Below are 19,787 nucleotides of genomic sequence, written 5' to 3'. Positions count from 1 at the left end.
CTTTTAAATAGCGCAATATCCACTTAACATGCTCAAAGCCCTTTACAAGGGGTCCCTGGCCAACAGCAACAGTTAACATATAGAATGTGACATGACGCGTGTGAGGCGATATTACAATTTTTTTTTGACAGAGACAACGTTGTTAATGGCCAGATACTCATTTTACACCTGAGTACGGGGAGAGAATGTGAGTAAAGAGCCTTTTCCAAGGACTCAACTATACGCCGAGTGAGGCTCGAACCCAGGACCTTCCGATCAGAAAGCGAGTGTCATACAACAAGACCACATAGCCGCACAAAAATATATGGAATACTAACAATCCATCACAATAGAAAAAAACCTTTCTACAATTTGAAGAGTTAGTTTAAGAAATTTCAACACATCACTCCTTGAATACGAATTACAATGCTTATTCACTTATACATTGAAAATTTGGTTTCATTAGCTTTTAAAAAAAAAAAATTCACTGAATTTGCTAGGTGAATCTGGTTTCTACACCTCGTTAGCAGTGTAAGGAAAAACTTAAATTTTCAACATTCTTCTGTTCATTGTTTTACTGATGAAACGTGAAATGTTTGTATTGTTTCAATCCAAAGTCATGTACATTTTAAACTTTTCTTTAACATTTTCACAATGCCAGGCTTAAGATAGGCCCCCCCGGTCACTCTCTAAGGAAAAACATACCCAGTTCCATTTATAAAGTAGAAACTTCAGATATCATATATAAAATCATGAAAAAAATGACATACCATAAAAAAATGACATTTTATTTGGACTAATAGAGGAACCCGATAGCTCAGTTGGTAGAGCACTCACTTCACAACCAAAGGGACAGAGTTTGATCCTGGATGTAATCAAGATTTCTTTTTTTTCTGACTCCCCTGTCCATCTAGCAGTGATTGGGTCGTTGGGGTCAGTCAGAAAGTATTTTGTGATAGACTAATGTCTGATCCAAAGGGTAGTAAGCAAATGCTATTGCCCATTTCATGCTATAGAAAAACTAGATAAGCTCTTGTTTGTTCCATTATCCCTAATGGCTCTGAGAAACTACTTACTACTTCATATTTTTGTGTTTGCTAATGTCCGTTTCACACTACAGGAACTGGAACCAGCTTCATGGTGTAACGACTCAGGGGTAGACTACGTTAATTCAATTTAATTATCAATCATATGGAAAATTTAAAACAAATACATATCACAACCATCCAGGATGGAGTTATTTCAGTAACTAACTTAATACACAAACAACGTCTTACGATGTTTCTAAGTAACAAAAAGTGCTAATACGTTCACGCAATCAACATTCACACTCTAATGCAAAACATGCACAACACAAGAAAGCTTACCGCTAGTAAGAACCCTAACATAATTAAACACAGCTGAACAATTCCAATATATATTTCAATACATGTTACACATGGCCTTAATGGCTCTAAAGAACTTTATTTTAAAATATTTTTACCTGGACTAATATGCCTTGTATCGTGAGAAGTTTTTGTCGTTCTTGATCTTGGACTCCTGGATACAGATGTAGTTGTCTTGGCATGAGAAGAAATGGAAGGTGCTCGTCCTGGCGACGACGCAAAACCACCACGACCCGGTGACCTCTTCAGTGACCTTGACCTGGACCGCATTGGCGACTGGGAAGCTTCCCTTGGTCGGTACTCGTCGACTTTTGATGAGAGCTGTGGTTTGTCAACGATGATGCTACCCATGAGGTGCTCGGCTTCCAGAAGTCTTTGGTGCATGAATTCTGAAGCCATGTGTTTGCGTTTCTCATTTCTCTCGTCGTCAAGAGTTTTCAGATTAATTTTTGTACTCTGAAAAAATTAAAATTAAAATTATATAAATGTTGAAACAGTGTAGATATTGGAAACGTGATAATTAAATTACTGCCTTTCATTTCATCTGTCAGTGAATTTTTTTTTTTTCAAATGTGATGGAACACATCAAAGATTTCTTGATCTTTGATTGGATACGAATTGAGGGCCTTTCATTTCTAAGACAATTTATTGTAATGTCTCGCCTCTTTTCACCAATTTAAAAAGTCTTTCCAGATTTGATGCTGGATTTAGACACACAAAAAAAAATTAAACCCCAAAAATCAATAAATGAGAGTAGAAGAAGTGGGGAGAGAGAGAGAGAGAGAGAGAGAGAGGGAGAGAAAGAGAAAGGGAGAGAGAGAGAGGGAGAGAGAGAGAGAGAGAGAGAGAGAGAGAGAGAGAGAGAGAGAAAGAAAGTGATAGAGAGAGAGAGAGAGAGGGAGAAAAAGATAAAGAGAGTGAGAGAGATAGTTTGAGAGAGTGAGAGAGACAGGGAGAGAGAGATAAGTGCGACTATGTGGTCTAGTGGTATGACACTCTCTTTCGGATCGGAAGGTCCTGGGTTCGAGCGTTGAATTTGGTGCATAGTTGAGTCCTTAGAAAAGGCACTTTACTCACATTCTCTCACTGTACTCAGGTGTAAAATGAGTACCTGGCCGTTAACTGCATTGTCCTTGTCCGAAAAATTGTAATATCGTCTAACAGTCGTCATGTCCTGTCCTATATGTTAAATGTTGCTGTTGACCAGGGACCCCTTGTAAAGCGCTTTCAGGAATTTAGTGGATATTGCGCTATATAAAGCTCAATTTTATTTTTTAATCTTATTATAAAAGGAGAGAGAGATACAGAGAGAGAGAGAGAGAGAGAGAGAGAAAGAGAGAGAGAGAGAGAGGGAGAGAGAGAAAGAGAGAGAGAGAGAGAGAGTGAGAGATAGAGAAAGAGAGATAGAGAAAGAGAGAGAGAGAGAGAGAGAGAGAGAGAGAGAGAGAGAGAGAGAGAGAGAGAGAGAGAGAGAGAGAAAGAATACTCACAACAGACTGAGATTTGAAGGGTCTTGGTTCCCTTTCAATGAGGCCACTCCTCCTCTTCTTGTACTCCTCGTGGCGTTGGTGGAATTTTTCAGTCATCCACAGTTTCAACCGTTCTCTTTCCTCCTCTGTCCTCTTGGCCTTCTGCTCTTCCTCTGCCTTCTTCATACCCATCAATTTATCTCTAGGAGTGATCGTCTGCTGCTTCACTTTCCTGTGGTTACAAGTTTGTTTTTTTTGTTTTTAAAAAAAATAAGGAATTGATTGAAACTGATTGAAATTGATAATATGTGTGATCCTCATTCTTCTCGTAATTAGAGCATATTAGAATCAGAATGGAAGAAATTGATAAATATACAAGGCAAAGAATAATGCAGCAAGACGAACAATCCGAGAATGATGACATTTGTCATTAGCTACGGCAAAGAAATATTCTGGTCTGGTAGGACTCAAAATTGCAAGTTTTATTATTTAAAAAGTCATTTTTCTTAACTTAGAAAAAACAACAAAACTTGAGATTTTATATAGTGCAATATCCACTAAACGTGCTCAAAGCACTTTACAAAGGGTCCTGACTAACAGCACCATGTAACATGTAGAACAAGACATGATGCCTGATAGGCAATATTTTACTAATTTTTTTTCCAACAAAGACAAAACTGTCAACGACCAGATAATCATTTTACACCTGAGTATGGTGAAAGAATGAGAATAAAGAGCCTACTCCAAGGACTCAGTTATACGCTGAGCAAGGCTCAAACCCAGGACCTTCCAATCTGAAAGCGAGTGTCGTTTCACTAGACCACATAGTCGCACAGTTCTATCCATCTCTCAAAGAAGAAATCACAAGGTATATAAAAAATCATAAAAAATGTAATCTAAAAGGGGAGGAAATTTTTAAAAATATTTAAAGTATAAAAAATGTAGTCCTTCAGAGCGATAGGTCCATGGGGCTAGAGTTTACCCCAGTTTCTATAGAGCATGAATCGGACAATAGCAATTGCTTGCTACCCTTTGGAAAGGACACTAGTCTATCATAAAGTACTTTTCACCAGATCTATCAGACCCAGCTACCCAATCACTACTGGGTGGACGACAGGTGGGGGGGTGGGGTCAGAAAAAAAAATTCGACTGCACACAGAATCGATCTCAGTCCCTTTGCTTGTGAAGCAAGTGTTCTACCAACTGAGCTATCGGGACCCCTAAACATTTTAAGTATTCATTCATTTATCATTGCTGTCTTCAATCACGACAATGTTTACCTTTCTTCAATGTGTTCTTGGGCATCCTTTTCTAGGATGGCAGCCACTTCCTGTGAGAATCCAGCGGACTGCAAGTCTACGCCTTCCTCTGCCAGGACCTCACCGATAAGTTCTGAGATGGCACTACCACTCATAGACAAAGTACCGGCACTGAAATCAAATCAAGTTTTTATTCTCCAATTGAAAAACAAAAAACAAAAACAAACATAAAAAAAACAAAAAACCATCATTAAACAACATTTTCAACAAATCGATGACAGTTCCTCGAATCTAAAATCGGTCTCCAGTATGACAATTCTTCTACTTTAAAGTTTAAAAAAGTCTCCAATATGTCATAAGTAGTAGTAGTCCTTCAGAGCCATTGGGCTCATGGAGCTGGAGTTTATCCCAGTTTCTATAGCGTGAAACAGACAAAACCAACTGCTACCCTTTGGATAGGACACTGGTCAGGTGGAATTGTCGTACCAGTAAGGTCGCGGGTTCAAGCCGCCATCGTTGCCGTGAAATTTTTATTCTCTCTTGTCTTCTGGCATTTTCCTACTCACTTTATTTCTTGTTGTTCTTCTTAGGGATAGCACATCACATACAATTCATAGAAGAAACATTGTAACACTAAGTCATTGGGTTTGACCATTCTAATAATAGAAAAAAAGGGTATTTTTAAATGCCGAAAACAAAAAAACAAATTACAAAAAATTAATATTACAAAAAAAAAAATTCCCACAATGACATTTACACACAGTACAAATTCAAATGATAAAGATCTTGATTTATGTCCACAAGAAAAATTATTCTGTAGCTCTTGCAAATTTGGCCTTTGAAACCATACAGTGTTTTAACAAAATGCATTCTACAAGCTTCTACAGTCCATATTTAATTGCCTTCCAAAATTTTATACAGGGTGTCCATAAAGTCTGGACACATAGGATAGTTGAATAGTTGTGATATATCATAAAAACTAAGTTTTATTTTCACTATTTATTTTATCCAAATAATATCTTCAATATGAGCGCCATCATTTGCAATGCAAATGTCAATGCGTTTCACAAAATTTGCATGAACTCGATGAAATAAATCTGTATTGCCATCAATTCCAATATTTAACTTTACTGTATCCAGACTTTATGGACATACTGTACAGAACACGGACATCATCACCCTTGTTTTCTTACCTGCGAGATCCCAGAGAACTCTTAGACCTAGCAGACCGGGCACTGGCTTGTGGAGATTTTGCTGAAGCTTTTGGTGCGAAAGGCATCTCGGGAGAATACCTGCCATCGTCTTCAAACTTTTTGAAACGGATGAAAGAAATACACGTAGACATTATCAGTAGACTTCAAATAAAAATATAAAAAGTTGTATACAATAAAGTATAATATATAGCAGAAAAAAATAATTTTATATATAAGAAAAAAAAAACAATTCAAATCGACGTGATGTTTTTTTTTTTTAAAGGATTTTACAGCGCTTGCAACACATTAAGGTCATATCAGCGACAGTAAAAAGGAAGAAAATGGGATAGTAAAAAGTTCTAGAATTATAATTAAAGCACCTAAGAAAAGGTAAGACAAAGAGGAATTGGTTCAAATAGGAAACAGATGTAGAATCCAAGAGCACACTATTAAAGTGCTTAGTTTGAGATCATCTAAAAGTCTCACCCAGACACGAGCACAGATCCCCACAAAGTGGAATACACTCAAATGTTTACAAATCATATATAATATGTAAACAAAAATAACACAGTGCATAACAGAGAGATGATTTATAAGACAAAAAAATATCATCTCCCAGAATTCTAACTATACATTTGACTGCTTCCCTTCCATCTAGAGTATCCGGCCAGGGCCTGGACAAAACCAAGTAATCTCATTCCAAGACAAAGACAGAAAGCATGTTGGAAAACAGATATAGGGGGATAGAAGACACAGTAAGTTCCTCCCTGCCCACTATGGGAGGTCAGGATCCCCACCCAGAAATCGATGTGAACTTATTTGAAGGTCTCGAATGTCAGACCTTTATATATGTACACATCGATTCAATTATATCAGTGTTCCATGATCGAGGATCTATTTTCAGACAAATGTAAAAAAAAAAAAATTCATAATTCAAGAAACACTCTCAGATGTCTTTTCAAACTATGATTATCCTATCTCCATAATCTTGTACATCAAAGAAAAAGATCTACACAAATTAACAAATGTGACCCTCCGTCTCAAAACGGTATTATGTCGGGATGATTCAGACCCCAAAAAGTGAATTTAGAGATAGAATGATGAGAAATTGGAGCTTAGAAGTTTTTGCAATGCAAGAAATAGTCTTTATACTCCACCATAACGTACAGAAATTAAACCCCAGTTGGATATTTGTGGCAATGAATTCAATTTCCCTTACAGAGTGGATCCCGACATAATACCGCTTTGATACGGTGGGTCACAAATATGAGAGGGTTCCCAATAGCTCACTTGGTAGAGCACTCACTTCACAAGCAAAGAGACTGAGATTGATCCCGGGTGCAGTCGAGATTTTTTCTGTCCACCCAGCAGTGATTGGGTAGCTGTGTCTGTTAGATCTGGTGGAAAGTACTTTGTGATTGACTAGCATCCTATCCAAACTGTAGTAAGCAATTGCTATTGTCTGTTCCACCCTACAGAAACTGGGAAAAAACTCCAGCTCCATGGACCGAATCGCTCTGAAGGACTACTACTACTACAACATTTTTTTTTGTTTCATTTTTCTTCCTTCTTCAACCAGAACTAAATCAAATTTTTCCAACTCAAAGAAAACAGAATCAGACCAACATATTTATCATTGTGATAGACAATTTTTGCAGTGTATTAAAATGTTCATTTCCCTACACCACAATGATGGGAAGAAAATATGTCTAGAAAGTAACACTTAATTGTTTATGGATAACATTAATTTAGAGAATAGAAAAAAACCCCCAACAAAACAAAAATAAAACCAAAAACTAAAAACCCTCCCCCCCCCCCCCCCCCAAAAAAAAAAAAAAACAAAACAAAAAAAAAACAACAAAACAACAAAAACAAAAAACAAAAAAAAAAACAATCAAACAAAACAAAACAAAAAACGACATAGAAAACATGTATTCAAGAAACAAACCTCCTCATCTTCATAAGAATATCTGAGTTCTTTGTGACGTTTTGGACTGGCCTTTCGACGGGGATGAGTGGGCGAGCCTGACCTTGAGATGGATATGGACTCGTTCACATCCTGAATCGTATTCAGCAGCTGAGGAAAAATAATAAATAATCAAATACACAGGAAATGTGTATACAGTTCACATCATATTTGTTCTTTTTTTCTTTTTATCTTACAAAGAGATAAGAATGGAACATATATGGTACGGGATGATACTAAGTAAAACATGAGCAAAACAAAAACAACAACAAATAAACAATACATATAGCCATACATACTACATAAGAGGAATGTAAAAAAAACAAAACATGAAAAATATGAAATAAGTAGATAGATTGTTTAAAATAATAACAATAATAATAATAATAATAACAATAATAATAATAATAATAATAATAATAATAATAATAATAATAATAATAATAATAATAATAATAATAATAATAATATAGCACCAACATCTCATGCAATATGAGCTCTAGGTGTTTTACAAAAATTGATAAAAGAATATAAATATTATATATATATATATACATATATATATATATATATATATATATATATATATATATATATATATATATATATATTATATATATATATATATATATATATATATATATACTTAATTAATTAATTAATACACATTATTAAACAATTACTATAGATACAGATGGTTACATATTCAATATTTAAGACGCTATCAACATAGGAATACATGAAAAAATTAAAAAAATCAAGCAAATATTTTCTAAAGTTAGAATATGTTTTTCGATTGCTTTTGAATGCCTCCTTGGATTCTGAATTTGTAATCTCAAAAGGTAATTTATTCCAAATGGAGGGGACAGATGATGATAAAAGGCTTTTAACTGCATTTAATTTATTTCTTCTGGGGAGTGCGTAGCAAGAAAACACCAATAAAACGTTCTTTGTGAGAGATGATTTATTTGAGTGAAACGACCTGTCAATTCGGTCTGTAAATGAGATGCATGAGTTCTTATTCCAGTCTCAACACTCTGGTTTTAAGTCTTTGGAAAAGGCTTTTATTTTTACAAGTACAATAAGAAATTTTGGTGACAAACAGATTAAAAATCTTTTTGTGCACATAAGAAGCAAACAAATTTGTCATTGTCAAACAGAATGGTACAAATGTCTATAATAACGAGGAATGGAGTGAGTAGAAAAGTGCCAGAAGACAATAGAGAATAAAAATTTCTGGGGCAATGGGGGGCTCGAACCCACGACCTTACTGGTGCGACAACTCCGCCTGGCCGTGAGAGAGTAGCTTTGCAATCGAAGCCATCCACCGTGGATGTCTATCGCAAGGTAATTTCTGCCAGATCTAACAGACCCAGCTACCCAATCACTGCTGAGTGGAAAGTGGGGGTCAGAAAAAATATATCAATTGCACCAGGGATTGATCTCAGTCCCTTTGCGTGTGAGGTGGGTGCTCTACCAACTGGACTAATCGGGATCCCCAAAATGGTTGTGAAGGAGAGAGTTAAAAATGCAGAAAAATTTTCAAAAATAACAAAAGGTATATTTTGGGTACCAGGTGTGAGGATTTGAAGTCCCGTTCGATGTTCTGTGACATTTCATCGATGGCCTTGATTTGGTCGGACATGTCTCGCAGTCTTCTGATCATGGCCGATTTGGGCTGAGAGCTGCTGCTACGTGGAAGAACAGCCACTGAAACTCTGTAAAGAATAATAATAAAAACTTTTTTTTTAAAGAAAAAATTTCCCTTTATTTATCCCACAGGGGAAATTTGTCTCTAAGGTCTATTCCAAAGGAAGACTGGAATAACCCAGGCGTCAACCGCAGTGCAGCACTGCAAATTAAGCTAAGGCAAGGTGACTTGCTCAAGGCCACACAGCGCAGCGGCAGGTGATCAAACTCGGTACCTTTCGGGTACGAAGCAAAGACGGAACCGCAGAGCCACGCTGAATCCAAACCCAAAGAAAGATAAGCATTTATACAGCGCAATATCCACTAAACGTGCTCAAAACATTTTACAAGGGGTTCTCAAGGCAACAGAAACACTTAACATGTAAGACAAGACATGACGCCTGTTAGGCAATATCACAATTTTTTTTCGAACAGAGACAAAGCTGTTAATGGCCAGGTAGTCAATTTACACCTGAGTATGGAGAGAGAGAATGTGAGTAAAGAACCTTTTCCGAGGACTCAACTTTGTGTTGCACAGATTGGAACTTGAACCCTGGATCTTCCAGTCCTCAAGACCACACAGCCAAACAAGTAGCCAAAAAAGTAAATTAGAAATGAGTCAAAAAATGATGATTTCATACAGTGGAGGATAATACCTCTCCATGCTACTAAAATTCAACAAAAGTGAATAAATGATCTCCACAACAAACAAAAAAAACAAAACAAAAAAAAGCATTTCAGAGCAATAAGACCGATGAAGCCTGAACTTATCATGTGCACTATAGCATCTAATGGACAATTGCAATCTTTGGATAAGTAGCTATTCTATAACAAAGTTCTTTCCACCATATCTTAACAGATCCAGCTACCCCCCTTATTTCCATGTGAAGAAAGTTACTCTCGACCAACTAAGCTATTGTGGCCCCCAAATATTTTCAGATCAAGTGGAAATTATAATGTTAAAAATTGCTTTGCCTATAATTAATAAATTAAAAAAAAAACAGAAAAAAAATTTTAAAAACAAAACAACTTGAGCTTTTATATAGTGCAATATATACTAAATGTGCTCAAAACACTTAAAAATTATTGTTTGGTTAAATTCTACTTGCTCTTCTGTATAATACGATCTAATTAATGTTGCATTCTGTTTAATTTCTAAAATATAAATATGACAAGACACGATAAAAATATGCCTGTATCAGGCAAGACAAATGTCTATGGCACATAACTTAAACAAACTTAAAAGTCAGAAGTGTCAAGTATTCTTAACAGGTTCTCTTTAGTTCTGACAAAGTTTGTATGACAAGACTAGATTTGAAATGGAATATGTTATAAAAAAGTAAATATATTTATTTAAAATGAGTAAATTTCCCTTTATTTACCCAAATAGTCTTTCAGAAATATTAGGCCCTTGGAGTTGGAGTTTTTCCCGGTTTCAATAGTGTGAAATGGACAAAAGCAATTGCTTGGTATAAGTACTTTCCACCAGATCTAACAGACCCAACTTCCTGCATTGTAATCTGAGAGAAGAATTGACTAAAAGTTACTCACGAATCAGCTGTTCCAGCTTTGAGCTGATCAAAGAGACGAACAGTGACAGCATCTTGACCAAGTGGTCTTTGCATCTCATGTGGTCTGGCACCAATTTTGTCTCTGAGAGTCGATTCTAATGCAGCTGCAGGGGGAAAAAACAAAGACATGTTAATAGGGAATGAGATTAGCGGAAGAGTAGCATCCCTTGATTGGACGTCACCTTACAGAGAGAACGTCAATTTGGTTTTGAAGTGTCTCAAGCCGTTTTCACCGGAAGCGAGGACGAGAGACGCATGCGCACAACCAACATGACGTTCTCTCTCTAATAACTTTTCCCGCCGGTGACGTCACAGACTATGGGTGACGTCCAATCAAGGGACGCTACTCTTCCGCTAATCTCATTCCCTATAGTTATGAGATTTTACGTTGGCCTATTGGGCAGGGGTATAGATGGCACTGCCGCTTATGTAACAAATTCTTGCACATTATGGGATGAATACAAAAGGATACTTAGTGATGATTTCCAGCACAGGTTCTTATAGACCCTCTTTGTTAAACTCCATTTGTTATTTTATCAGGCCAGGTACTTATACGGCCAGTGTTGATTTTTTGTCTGAAGTCATATAGTATATCTTGCTCCTGCCAATATTAGTCAAGTCTATTTTTGGACAAATTCAAACTTTCTGGGCATACGATTTCACAGCTGAATAACTCTCACATAAAAACTATATTGTCTTATATATCTATGTCGTTGACCTTTGTAGACAAAGCTTTCTACTGTTCCCCCATGTATCATATCTGGGTAGATCTTTGCCCATTCAATAACAAAGAATCTCTTGGATCAATTGCGGCTATGTGGTATGACACTCGCTTTCAGATCACAAAGTCCTGAGTTCGAGCTTCACTTGGTACATAGTTGAGTCCTTGGATAAGGCTCTTTACTCACATTCTCTCACCTTACTCAGGTGTAAAATGAGTACCTGGCCATTAACAGCATTGTCTCTGTCCAGAAAAAATTGTAATATCGCCTAACAGGCATCTTGTTTCGTTTTGCATGCAACAGGTTGGTGTTGGTCAGGGACGATATGTAAAGTGCTTTGAGCATGTTTAGTGGATATTGCATTAAATAAAAGCTCAAGTGTTTTGGGGGTTTTTCTTTTCCTGATTTATCAATTTCAGACTGTCTATGAATAAATTGCTTGAAATAGTAATTTCAAGAACATGTTAAAAACACCTATAATTCACACACACATACACACACTCACACACAAACATTTTTAAAAAATCAACATTAGGTACATTTTAAGAAAAATGCATAATTAGGGAATATATTTAGCCAAATATATTATTTAACTTCTGCTTTTTATACTTTAATCCAATTTTTAAAAAAAATTTCTTTAAAAATGACAACAAAACCCCCCTGACATACCCATCTGTCTAGACGTTTGTTCCGACGTGATGACAGCAGATTCCATCATCTCATCCTTGTCTAACGGCTCTGCTCTCTCAGATCGCTCTGGAATGTCTTTGAGAACCGATGATGCCCGGATATCGACGACATTGAGATAGGCTCTTCCGCGTCTCTGTGAAAATATAATTATTGACAAATGATGAGTTAGTCACTGAAAAGAATATATCTTCAATAATAAACCAAAATCAAAATAAACCAAAACAAACAAACAAAAATTCCTTTTTTTTTAAACCAAAAAAACATCAGAAAAACATCAAACAAATAACCACTCCTCCAAACAAAACAAAACAAACAAAACAAAAGTAAATCAAAACATATCCTTTAAAAAAAAATCAAATAGACCATTTTGATATCTATACAATTTTAACAAACAATTATTATTTACCTTAAAAGATGTTAAATAATTTTTAGAAAAAAACAAAAACAATTTTTTAAAAAACAATGAAATCTAATTTTTTAAATCCAATCATTACTTTTGACAGGTTACAACAGCTGATCAACCTGTTTCAAATGGCAAAGATTTTTTAGACATCTTAATATCCTCTTTATTCAATGTTTTTGATATGTAGTATCTATCGATAGTCGTATCTAATCAACCAAACTCACATTGTCGTCAGACGGTGCAGCAACCCCAGTTTGCACATCCTGCTCATTGAAGCGAAGACCCATAAAGATATCAGGTGGGATGAGGTTGTTATGTCGCTTCAAATTGTACTCGTTCACTGCTTCTTGGATTGGATCAACACCTGTGGGAGTTTCAAATTTGAGAAGAGAATCAAACTCAACAAGTATAGATGAATTGAAAGCAATCTGAGGCAACAGATTGAAGTTATATTTCTAAAATACAAAATAGTATAGTGACGGTATAATGACAATATTTTCCTAATGTGTATCACGGAGTAAAGAAGTATTATGTCGGATTGGTTTATACATTCAAACTTGAATTTATAGTAACAAATATAAAACTATACTAAAAATACAATCTATTTTTAAAAAATATAAGACATACACTGAAAATTGAATTTATTGTAAAATATTTAAGACTTATAGCTGAGAATTGAATTTACAGTAAAAAAAATATACGAAATAAGTTACGTTTTTGATGACAGGTCTCAAGACATAAACTGAAGAGATAAATAAAATAAGCATTGACTTTCTGAGACCGATCAAAGGATGTGAGAGGATAGGACAACAATGATATCAAATGTTCATCTCATATCTGGCATCTAAGAGCAGTGCATAGTTGAGTCTTTGGAAAAGGCTCTTTACTCACATTCTCTCACCATACTCAGGTGTAAACTAAGTACCTGGCCGTTAACAGCACTGTCTCTTTCCAAAAAAAAAATGTAATATTGACAAACTAGAATCATGTCTCGTCCAAAATTGTTAAGTGTGTTGCTGTTGGCATGGGACCCTCTGTAAAGCGCTTTCAGCACATTTAGTGGATATCCCGCTATATAAATATATCAATCAATAAATAAATAAATAAATAAATAAATAAAATTCCCTTTATTCATCCACAAGGGGAAATTTGTCTTTAGGGTCTATTGAAAGGGAAGACTGGAATAACCCAGGCATTAGCCGCAGTGCAGCACCGCAAAGTGAGCTAGGGTGAGGTGACTTGCTCAAGGCCATACAACGAGGTGGGTAGTCGAACTCTGTACCCTTTTAAGTGCGAAGCAAAGACCGTACCGCTGAGCCACACTGTCCCCAGTTCATGATAAATAAGTGTTCATGATAAGTTTATTTATTTCTTTCACTGATGAGAATGAAATGATAAGGAATTACCAGTGTCCTTCGTGATAGAGGTGGCAGCCTCAGCAGTACGAATCACCTCCATCGTGGGGTCGGTCAGCATAGAAGAGTCAACGTGCTCTTGTGTCATCGTGCTGAAATCAACCTGAAATTAAATGACAACATTGGTAATTAAATATTAAAATTAATCCATGTAAATACAGCGAATTGTTCGGCTTTGTGGTCTTGTGGTATGACACTCGCTTTTGGATCGGAAGGTCCTGGCTTTGAGCCAAAGATAGCAAGCGATTGCTATTGTCCCTTTCACGCTATAGAAACTGGGACAAACTCCAGGTCCATAGGCTTTATGGCTCTGAAGGACTAAAAGAAGTTACTGGAATGTAGATGACACTCAATGTCAAGGTCAAAGATGAGTAAACTGAACATTTAGAAATGCACATCTGCCTCTGTCTGAATATATACAAAGCATCAATATAACCCTCGTACCTTCGAAATGACTTACAATTGGGGTATTTGTGTAGCAAATGTTACAAAACCAACCTATGACACAGTTTTATACATTAAAAAAAAAAAATAAATAAAAACATGAACTTTTTTATAACTCAATATCCACTAAACGTGTTCAAAGCGCTTTACATGGGGTCACTAGCCAACAGTAACACTTAACATGTAGGATGAGACATAACACCTGTTAAGCGATGGCCAGGTACTCATTTTACACCTGATTACGGTGAGACAATGTGAGTAAAAAGGCTTTTCCAAAGACTCAACTATGCGCCGCTTATAGCAGGACGCGAACCCAGAACCTTCCAATCCAAAGATGAGTGTCATATTACAAGACCATATAGTCGCACATATATCCGCATACTTATTTTTCATAAAAGGGATGTATAAGGATTTTAATTATTTAATATTTTCATCAAAAATAGACTAAATATATTACCTTTGCTCTGATCTTCCTCTCAAGTTCTTTCTGCATGGCCTGTGCCATTTTCATTTGGAAAGCTGCATTTGTCGAATTTACCTCTGGTCCAACAAGCTGCTCTCCAAGCTTAAGATAACTGTCAAAAACACCTGAAGTCAAAAACAAAAGTATAAAATGTGAAAATGCTAATCCAAATGATGATTTTCTTCAATTATTTTAATAACTTGAACTTTTTTTAATATAGCGCAATATCCACTAAATGCGCTCAAAGCGCTTTACAAAGGGTCCCTGACCAACAGCAACACTGAACATGTAGAACGAGATATGATGCCTGATAGGCGAGATTACATTTTTTTCCGGACAGAGACAACACTGTTAATGGCCAGGTACTCATTTTACACCTGAGTGCAGTGAGAGAATGTGAGTAAAGAGCCTTTTCCAAGGACTCAACAATACACCAGATTCTCATTATACACCTGAGTATGGTGAGAGAATGTGAGTAAAAAGCCTTTTCCAAGGACTTTATCTATACTCTGCTCAGAAGGGACTAGAACCTGAAGGTGAGTCTCATGTCATGAAACCACATAGCCACACAATTTATAATACTTTATATTGTAGTACGGCTTTGTGGTCTTGTTGACACTCACTTTCGGGTCAGAAGGTCCTGGGTTCGATCCTTGCTCGGCGCATAGTTGAGTCCTTGAAAAAGGCTCTTTACTCACATTCTCTCACCGTACTTCAGAGTAAAATGAGTCCCTGGCCGTTAACAGCATTGTCTCGGTCCGAAATAATTGTTAATATCGCCTAACAGGTGTCATGTCTTTTTCTACTTGTTACATGTTGCTGTTGGTCAGTGACCCTTTGGAAAGCGCTTTCAGCATGTTTAGTGGATATTGCGCTTTATAAAGGCTCAAGTTTAAAAAAAAATAAATACAAATTAAAAAAAAAAAACAAGAGAGAGAAAAGCACAAACCTCTTGGTAAAGCAAAGCCATCACTGATAGGAACTTCCTCTTGGGCAGAAACACGCCTTGCTGCTGCTTCAGCCTCGGACACTTCTTGGGTACTTTTAATTGATGCAACTCCCTCCTGAGTATTTTCTAAAGCTTCTTCTTCTTCCCCTGTAGCTTCAACTCTCTGTTTTTGAACTGAGGCCGGTTGCTCTATGGATGATGCCCTCTGAGATTCATACTGCACAGACTGTATAATAAAAAAGCAGATATGACAATAGAATAGAATCAATATAAGTGCTGGTGAAAACAAATTAAAGATAATAAGGATCAAATATTCTTAAACTCTTCACTTGGATCTAAACCTAACAACTTTTTGATTTGTTTTTGAGCAACCTGGCAGGAAGATATAAGCCATTGCTTGCAATCGTTAAAGCAAAGAAACTTATGGTTTGGACAATTTGTCAGATATGACAGCTCGTGCAAGGAATGGTGGAAGGTCCATGGGGAAAAGGAAGATAAAAGAAAATGTGGTAGGACAAAATATATCAAGGAATGGACAGGTTTGATGTTATTTGAGCTGATGGAGAATGACTAAGATGACTGGCACCAGATTGTGAAGCAGCATCCCTCCCCCCTCCCTGCCCTCTCACCCCGACAACCACTGGGTAATAGAAATGAGTATGTGAGTGAGAGAGTGAGTGAGTGAGAGAACTTAGCAATGATTCTAACACGCTATTTTTCAGTTTTTATCTGGAAGATTAGAATTTAACAAAATACATAAAATAAAATAAAATATAAAATTTCAACATCAGCTAGTTTAAATTTTCCCTGATTATCTATATAAATAAAGTCATGGAGAAAAATATACCTCAGACTTCATCTGAATTTTCTCCCTTTCCCGATCAGGGACAGGTCTTTGCAGTTGAAGCAGTTGATGAGGAGTGATTTCCCTTTCAGCTTTTTCTCTGTCCTGGAAAACTTTGTCGTGAAAACCCTTCAGCAATTCCTCACGCTTTCGTGCCACTTTATCATAGTCGGCTCCTTGGGGTAAAAGTTTTAATAGAGGAAATCCAGTTGATGAACTATCAGCTCCCTGGGATAAGAACGGTAATGACCGATTTTCATATGGAGGTGGTGGAGGTCGGTGGTGAGAGAAGAAATTATTGGGTGGGGGCACATGTTCAGGTGGTGGGGGGTGAAGTGCTTGTTGAGATGACTGGGTAAAAGGGGATGGGTGTGTCGGTGGGGGAAGCCTGGATAGAAATTGTCTAAAGTTGGAGAAGGGTTGGGGGGCAGAATTTTGAGGATGGATGTGGAGGAGGGGCGGGGCGACTGTCGTACTGCTGGGGTGGTGGGGGTGGTGGATCATTGAGGGTGGGTATTGGTTCTCAGACGTCCATGCAGACCTTGGTAGGTGTGGAAGGTGGAGGTCGTTGCTGGTGGAATTCTCTTGACTGTGGAATTGAAAAGATATGAACGCAGTTAACATCAAAATGGCAGATCTCGTGAATCAGGCAGGGAAAATATGTCAAGTTCGCTGATAAGCAAAATTGTTTCATTCTAATCTATTAGTGATAATGAACCTTTCAAATGAAAATAAATCTGACAATTTCTTTTTCATTAAAAAAAACAAACTTTGGAAAACAATGTTTACAAAAAGCACAGAATGCATTCATTGAATTTCATTGAATCTAACAAAATCAATAACATTATCATGATGAATGCTAAGTGACTAGAACCTGTGGATTGTAAAATAAAATATTAAAAATGAATGTGATATCATCAAAAAAGAACTAAACATCAAACACAGAATGTTTCGGGCTTTAAAAAATTTCTTCAGATGATAAATAAAAACAGTAAAAGCGTTAATACATCACATATAATACAGACAGACTTATCGGCTGAAGAAGGGTTTTGAGTCCAAAACGTTTTTTGTTTCAAGTTTGTTTTTTTGTTGTTATTTTTTTTAAGCTTATATATTAATTTTTGTGCAAGACACTATTACGATAAATTTACTTTATAATTATATTTTACAGAAACGTTCCTTTAAATGTTATTTGTTAAATATTTAATTGATATCATAAAACTATACACTCAGACATACAACTAACAAGTAAAAACCAACCTGTGGTAAGGCGGTCTGTGAGAAGGTTCTTTGGGCAAATACAACAACGGCATTTTGCCAGGTCTTGGGTCAGTCTGTTGTGACTGGCAAGTATAAAATCAATAGAAAATTGAATGAGTGATAATTATTATTCAGTGGGTTATCAGAGGAGTGATAAATCAACGTGATATTTGAAAAATAAAAGCCTGACGATGACAACTGAGTATAATGAAACGTTATCTAAAAACAGGTGGGTAAATAAATGTGAAAAGTAGTGCAGAAAGCTGTGTGTGTTTGGGCACTGCATATAATTCTTTACTGTAATCTTTCTCTTTATAATAATAATAACAACAACAACAACAACAACAACAACAATAATAATAATAATAATAAATAATAATAATAATAAATAATAATAATAATAATAATAATAATAATAATAATAATAAAATAATAAATAATAATAATAATAATAAAATAATAATAATAATAATAATAATAATAAATAATAATAATAATAATAATAATAAATAATAATAATAATAATAATAATAATAATAATAATAATAATAATAATAATAATAATAATAATAATAATAATAATAATAATAATAATAATATATAATAATAATAATAATAATAATAATAATAATAATAATAATAATAATAATAATAATAATAATAATAAATAATAATAATAATAATAATAATAATAATAAATAATAATAATAATAATAATAATATAATAATTATAATAATTTAAATTAAAATTTAATGTTCTATTCCAATGTTAAACTTATACGGTGAACTAAAGAATTTTGCCTAAATTTAGTTTTATATCTTGAATTATAAAGTTTTAATGTATTACCTCTTGTAAAAGAAACAGGACTGTTAAATCCAGGTCGTACAGAGAATGAATAATTTTATATAGCTGAATTAAATCCTCGCGAAGCCTTCTATATTTTATACTTGGGAGATCTAGAGTATATAATCTAATCTAAGAAGCAATCTTGTCAGTCGCCTTTAGCACATGTTCAATACTTATTGTTTTGTAGTTGTTTTTTGGTGATGGGACTCCAGACACAATTTCCATATTCAAGCACTAATCTACCAATTGAAATTCTACAATGATACAAACATATTTTTATCATAATATTATGTAAACACTTCTATAAATTACTCCTAACAAACGATTAGACTTAGTGATAAAATCATTGATATGTATGTGTTAAAAATAGGTTAAATATAACACCAAGATCCCTCTCAAATTCTGTCACAGACAATGAATCTGCACAACAAGTGTTAGTAAAATACTAGTCATGACAAAGATTGTTTTTTCCCCCTATATCTTATCTTTAGAATATTTTTAAAAAGGAACCAGACCATAATGGTGAACTATTAATATAATTAAGATAATAACAATAAGCTAAATGTATTTTACAAAAGCCAGAAAAACCAGATCAGGTTGCCATTACAGTCAGGGCCTCCAACCAAACAAGAGGAAGTAGTCCTTCAGAGCCATTCGGCCCATTGAAGCTGGAGCTTATCCCAGTTTCTATAGCATGAAAAGGACAGTAACAATTGCTCGCTATCCTTTGGAAAGTACTTTCCACCAAATCTAACAGACTCAGCTACCCATTCACTGCTGGGTGGACAGGAGGGTCAGAAAAAAACCTCGACTGCACCAGGATCGATCTTAGCCCCTTTGCATGTGAAGCGAGTGCTCGACCAACTGAGCTATCAGGACCCCAAACAAGAGGAAACCTGGCAAATTTATGTTGCCACAATCTAGAGTGGATTGCCATTTTCACTCGTTTCTGCCCTCAACTATAAGACTGTGGAACAACTTGGATAACTCCCAGTAAAACAATTGTGAATGCTGAGCTGATGAGGATTCCACGAGGAAATTTCAGCTTGAAGAGGAAGAAGGAAGGAAGAAGAAGTATTGTATTTGTATGTCATTGTAATTATCATTCAGTCTAAGATAAGGGGAAAAATTCTAAAAGGATTCGTTACATATTCATTCTCTTGGTGAGATTATCAATGATTGGTTATAATCATCTGGTGCCCTTGCTTCCAAGCGTGGGCCATCATGCCTTTCTAACTC

The 19,787-nt window shown here is 35.5% G+C and overlaps 1 protein-coding gene across 2 annotated transcripts in view; it reads right to left on the bottom strand.

Annotated features, from left to right (window-relative positions):
* Nucleotides 1-19,787, bottom strand: part of LOC144962685 (uncharacterized) — a 63,930-nt gene that overhangs the window by 11,083 nt on the left and 33,060 nt on the right. For both annotated transcript variants that reach the window (XM_078895823.1, XM_078895824.1), the window contains exons 31-44: nucleotides 17,702-17,784; nucleotides 16,445-17,030; nucleotides 15,598-15,823; nucleotides 14,643-14,773; nucleotides 13,733-13,844; nucleotides 12,551-12,690; nucleotides 11,903-12,056; nucleotides 10,492-10,615; nucleotides 8,825-8,969; nucleotides 7,234-7,362; nucleotides 5,286-5,401; nucleotides 4,114-4,263; nucleotides 2,855-3,065; nucleotides 1,463-1,820 (exon numbers count right to left, since the gene is read on the bottom strand). In XM_078895823.1, coding sequence (XP_078751949.1) covers nucleotides 1,463-1,820; nucleotides 2,855-3,065; nucleotides 4,114-4,263; nucleotides 5,286-5,401; nucleotides 7,234-7,362; nucleotides 8,825-8,969; nucleotides 10,492-10,615; nucleotides 11,903-12,056; nucleotides 12,551-12,690; nucleotides 13,733-13,844; nucleotides 14,643-14,773; nucleotides 15,598-15,823; nucleotides 16,445-17,030; nucleotides 17,702-17,784 — 2,665 coding nt within the window. The remainder of the gene's footprint in view (nucleotides 1-1,462; nucleotides 1,821-2,854; nucleotides 3,066-4,113; nucleotides 4,264-5,285; nucleotides 5,402-7,233; nucleotides 7,363-8,824; nucleotides 8,970-10,491; nucleotides 10,616-11,902; nucleotides 12,057-12,550; nucleotides 12,691-13,732; nucleotides 13,845-14,642; nucleotides 14,774-15,597; nucleotides 15,824-16,444; nucleotides 17,031-17,701; nucleotides 17,785-19,787) is intronic.

The sequence above is a fragment of the Berghia stephanieae genome, chromosome 1 (genome assembly GCF_034508935.2).
Source record: "Berghia stephanieae isolate SIO BIC M18660-M18661 chromosome 1, UCSD_Bste_1.3, whole genome shotgun sequence".
NCBI lineage: Eukaryota > Metazoa > Mollusca > Gastropoda > Nudibranchia > Aeolidiidae > Berghia > Berghia stephanieae.
Note: the sequence above shows the minus strand (reverse complement) of the source record. Positions and strands in the feature narration are given on the sequence as shown.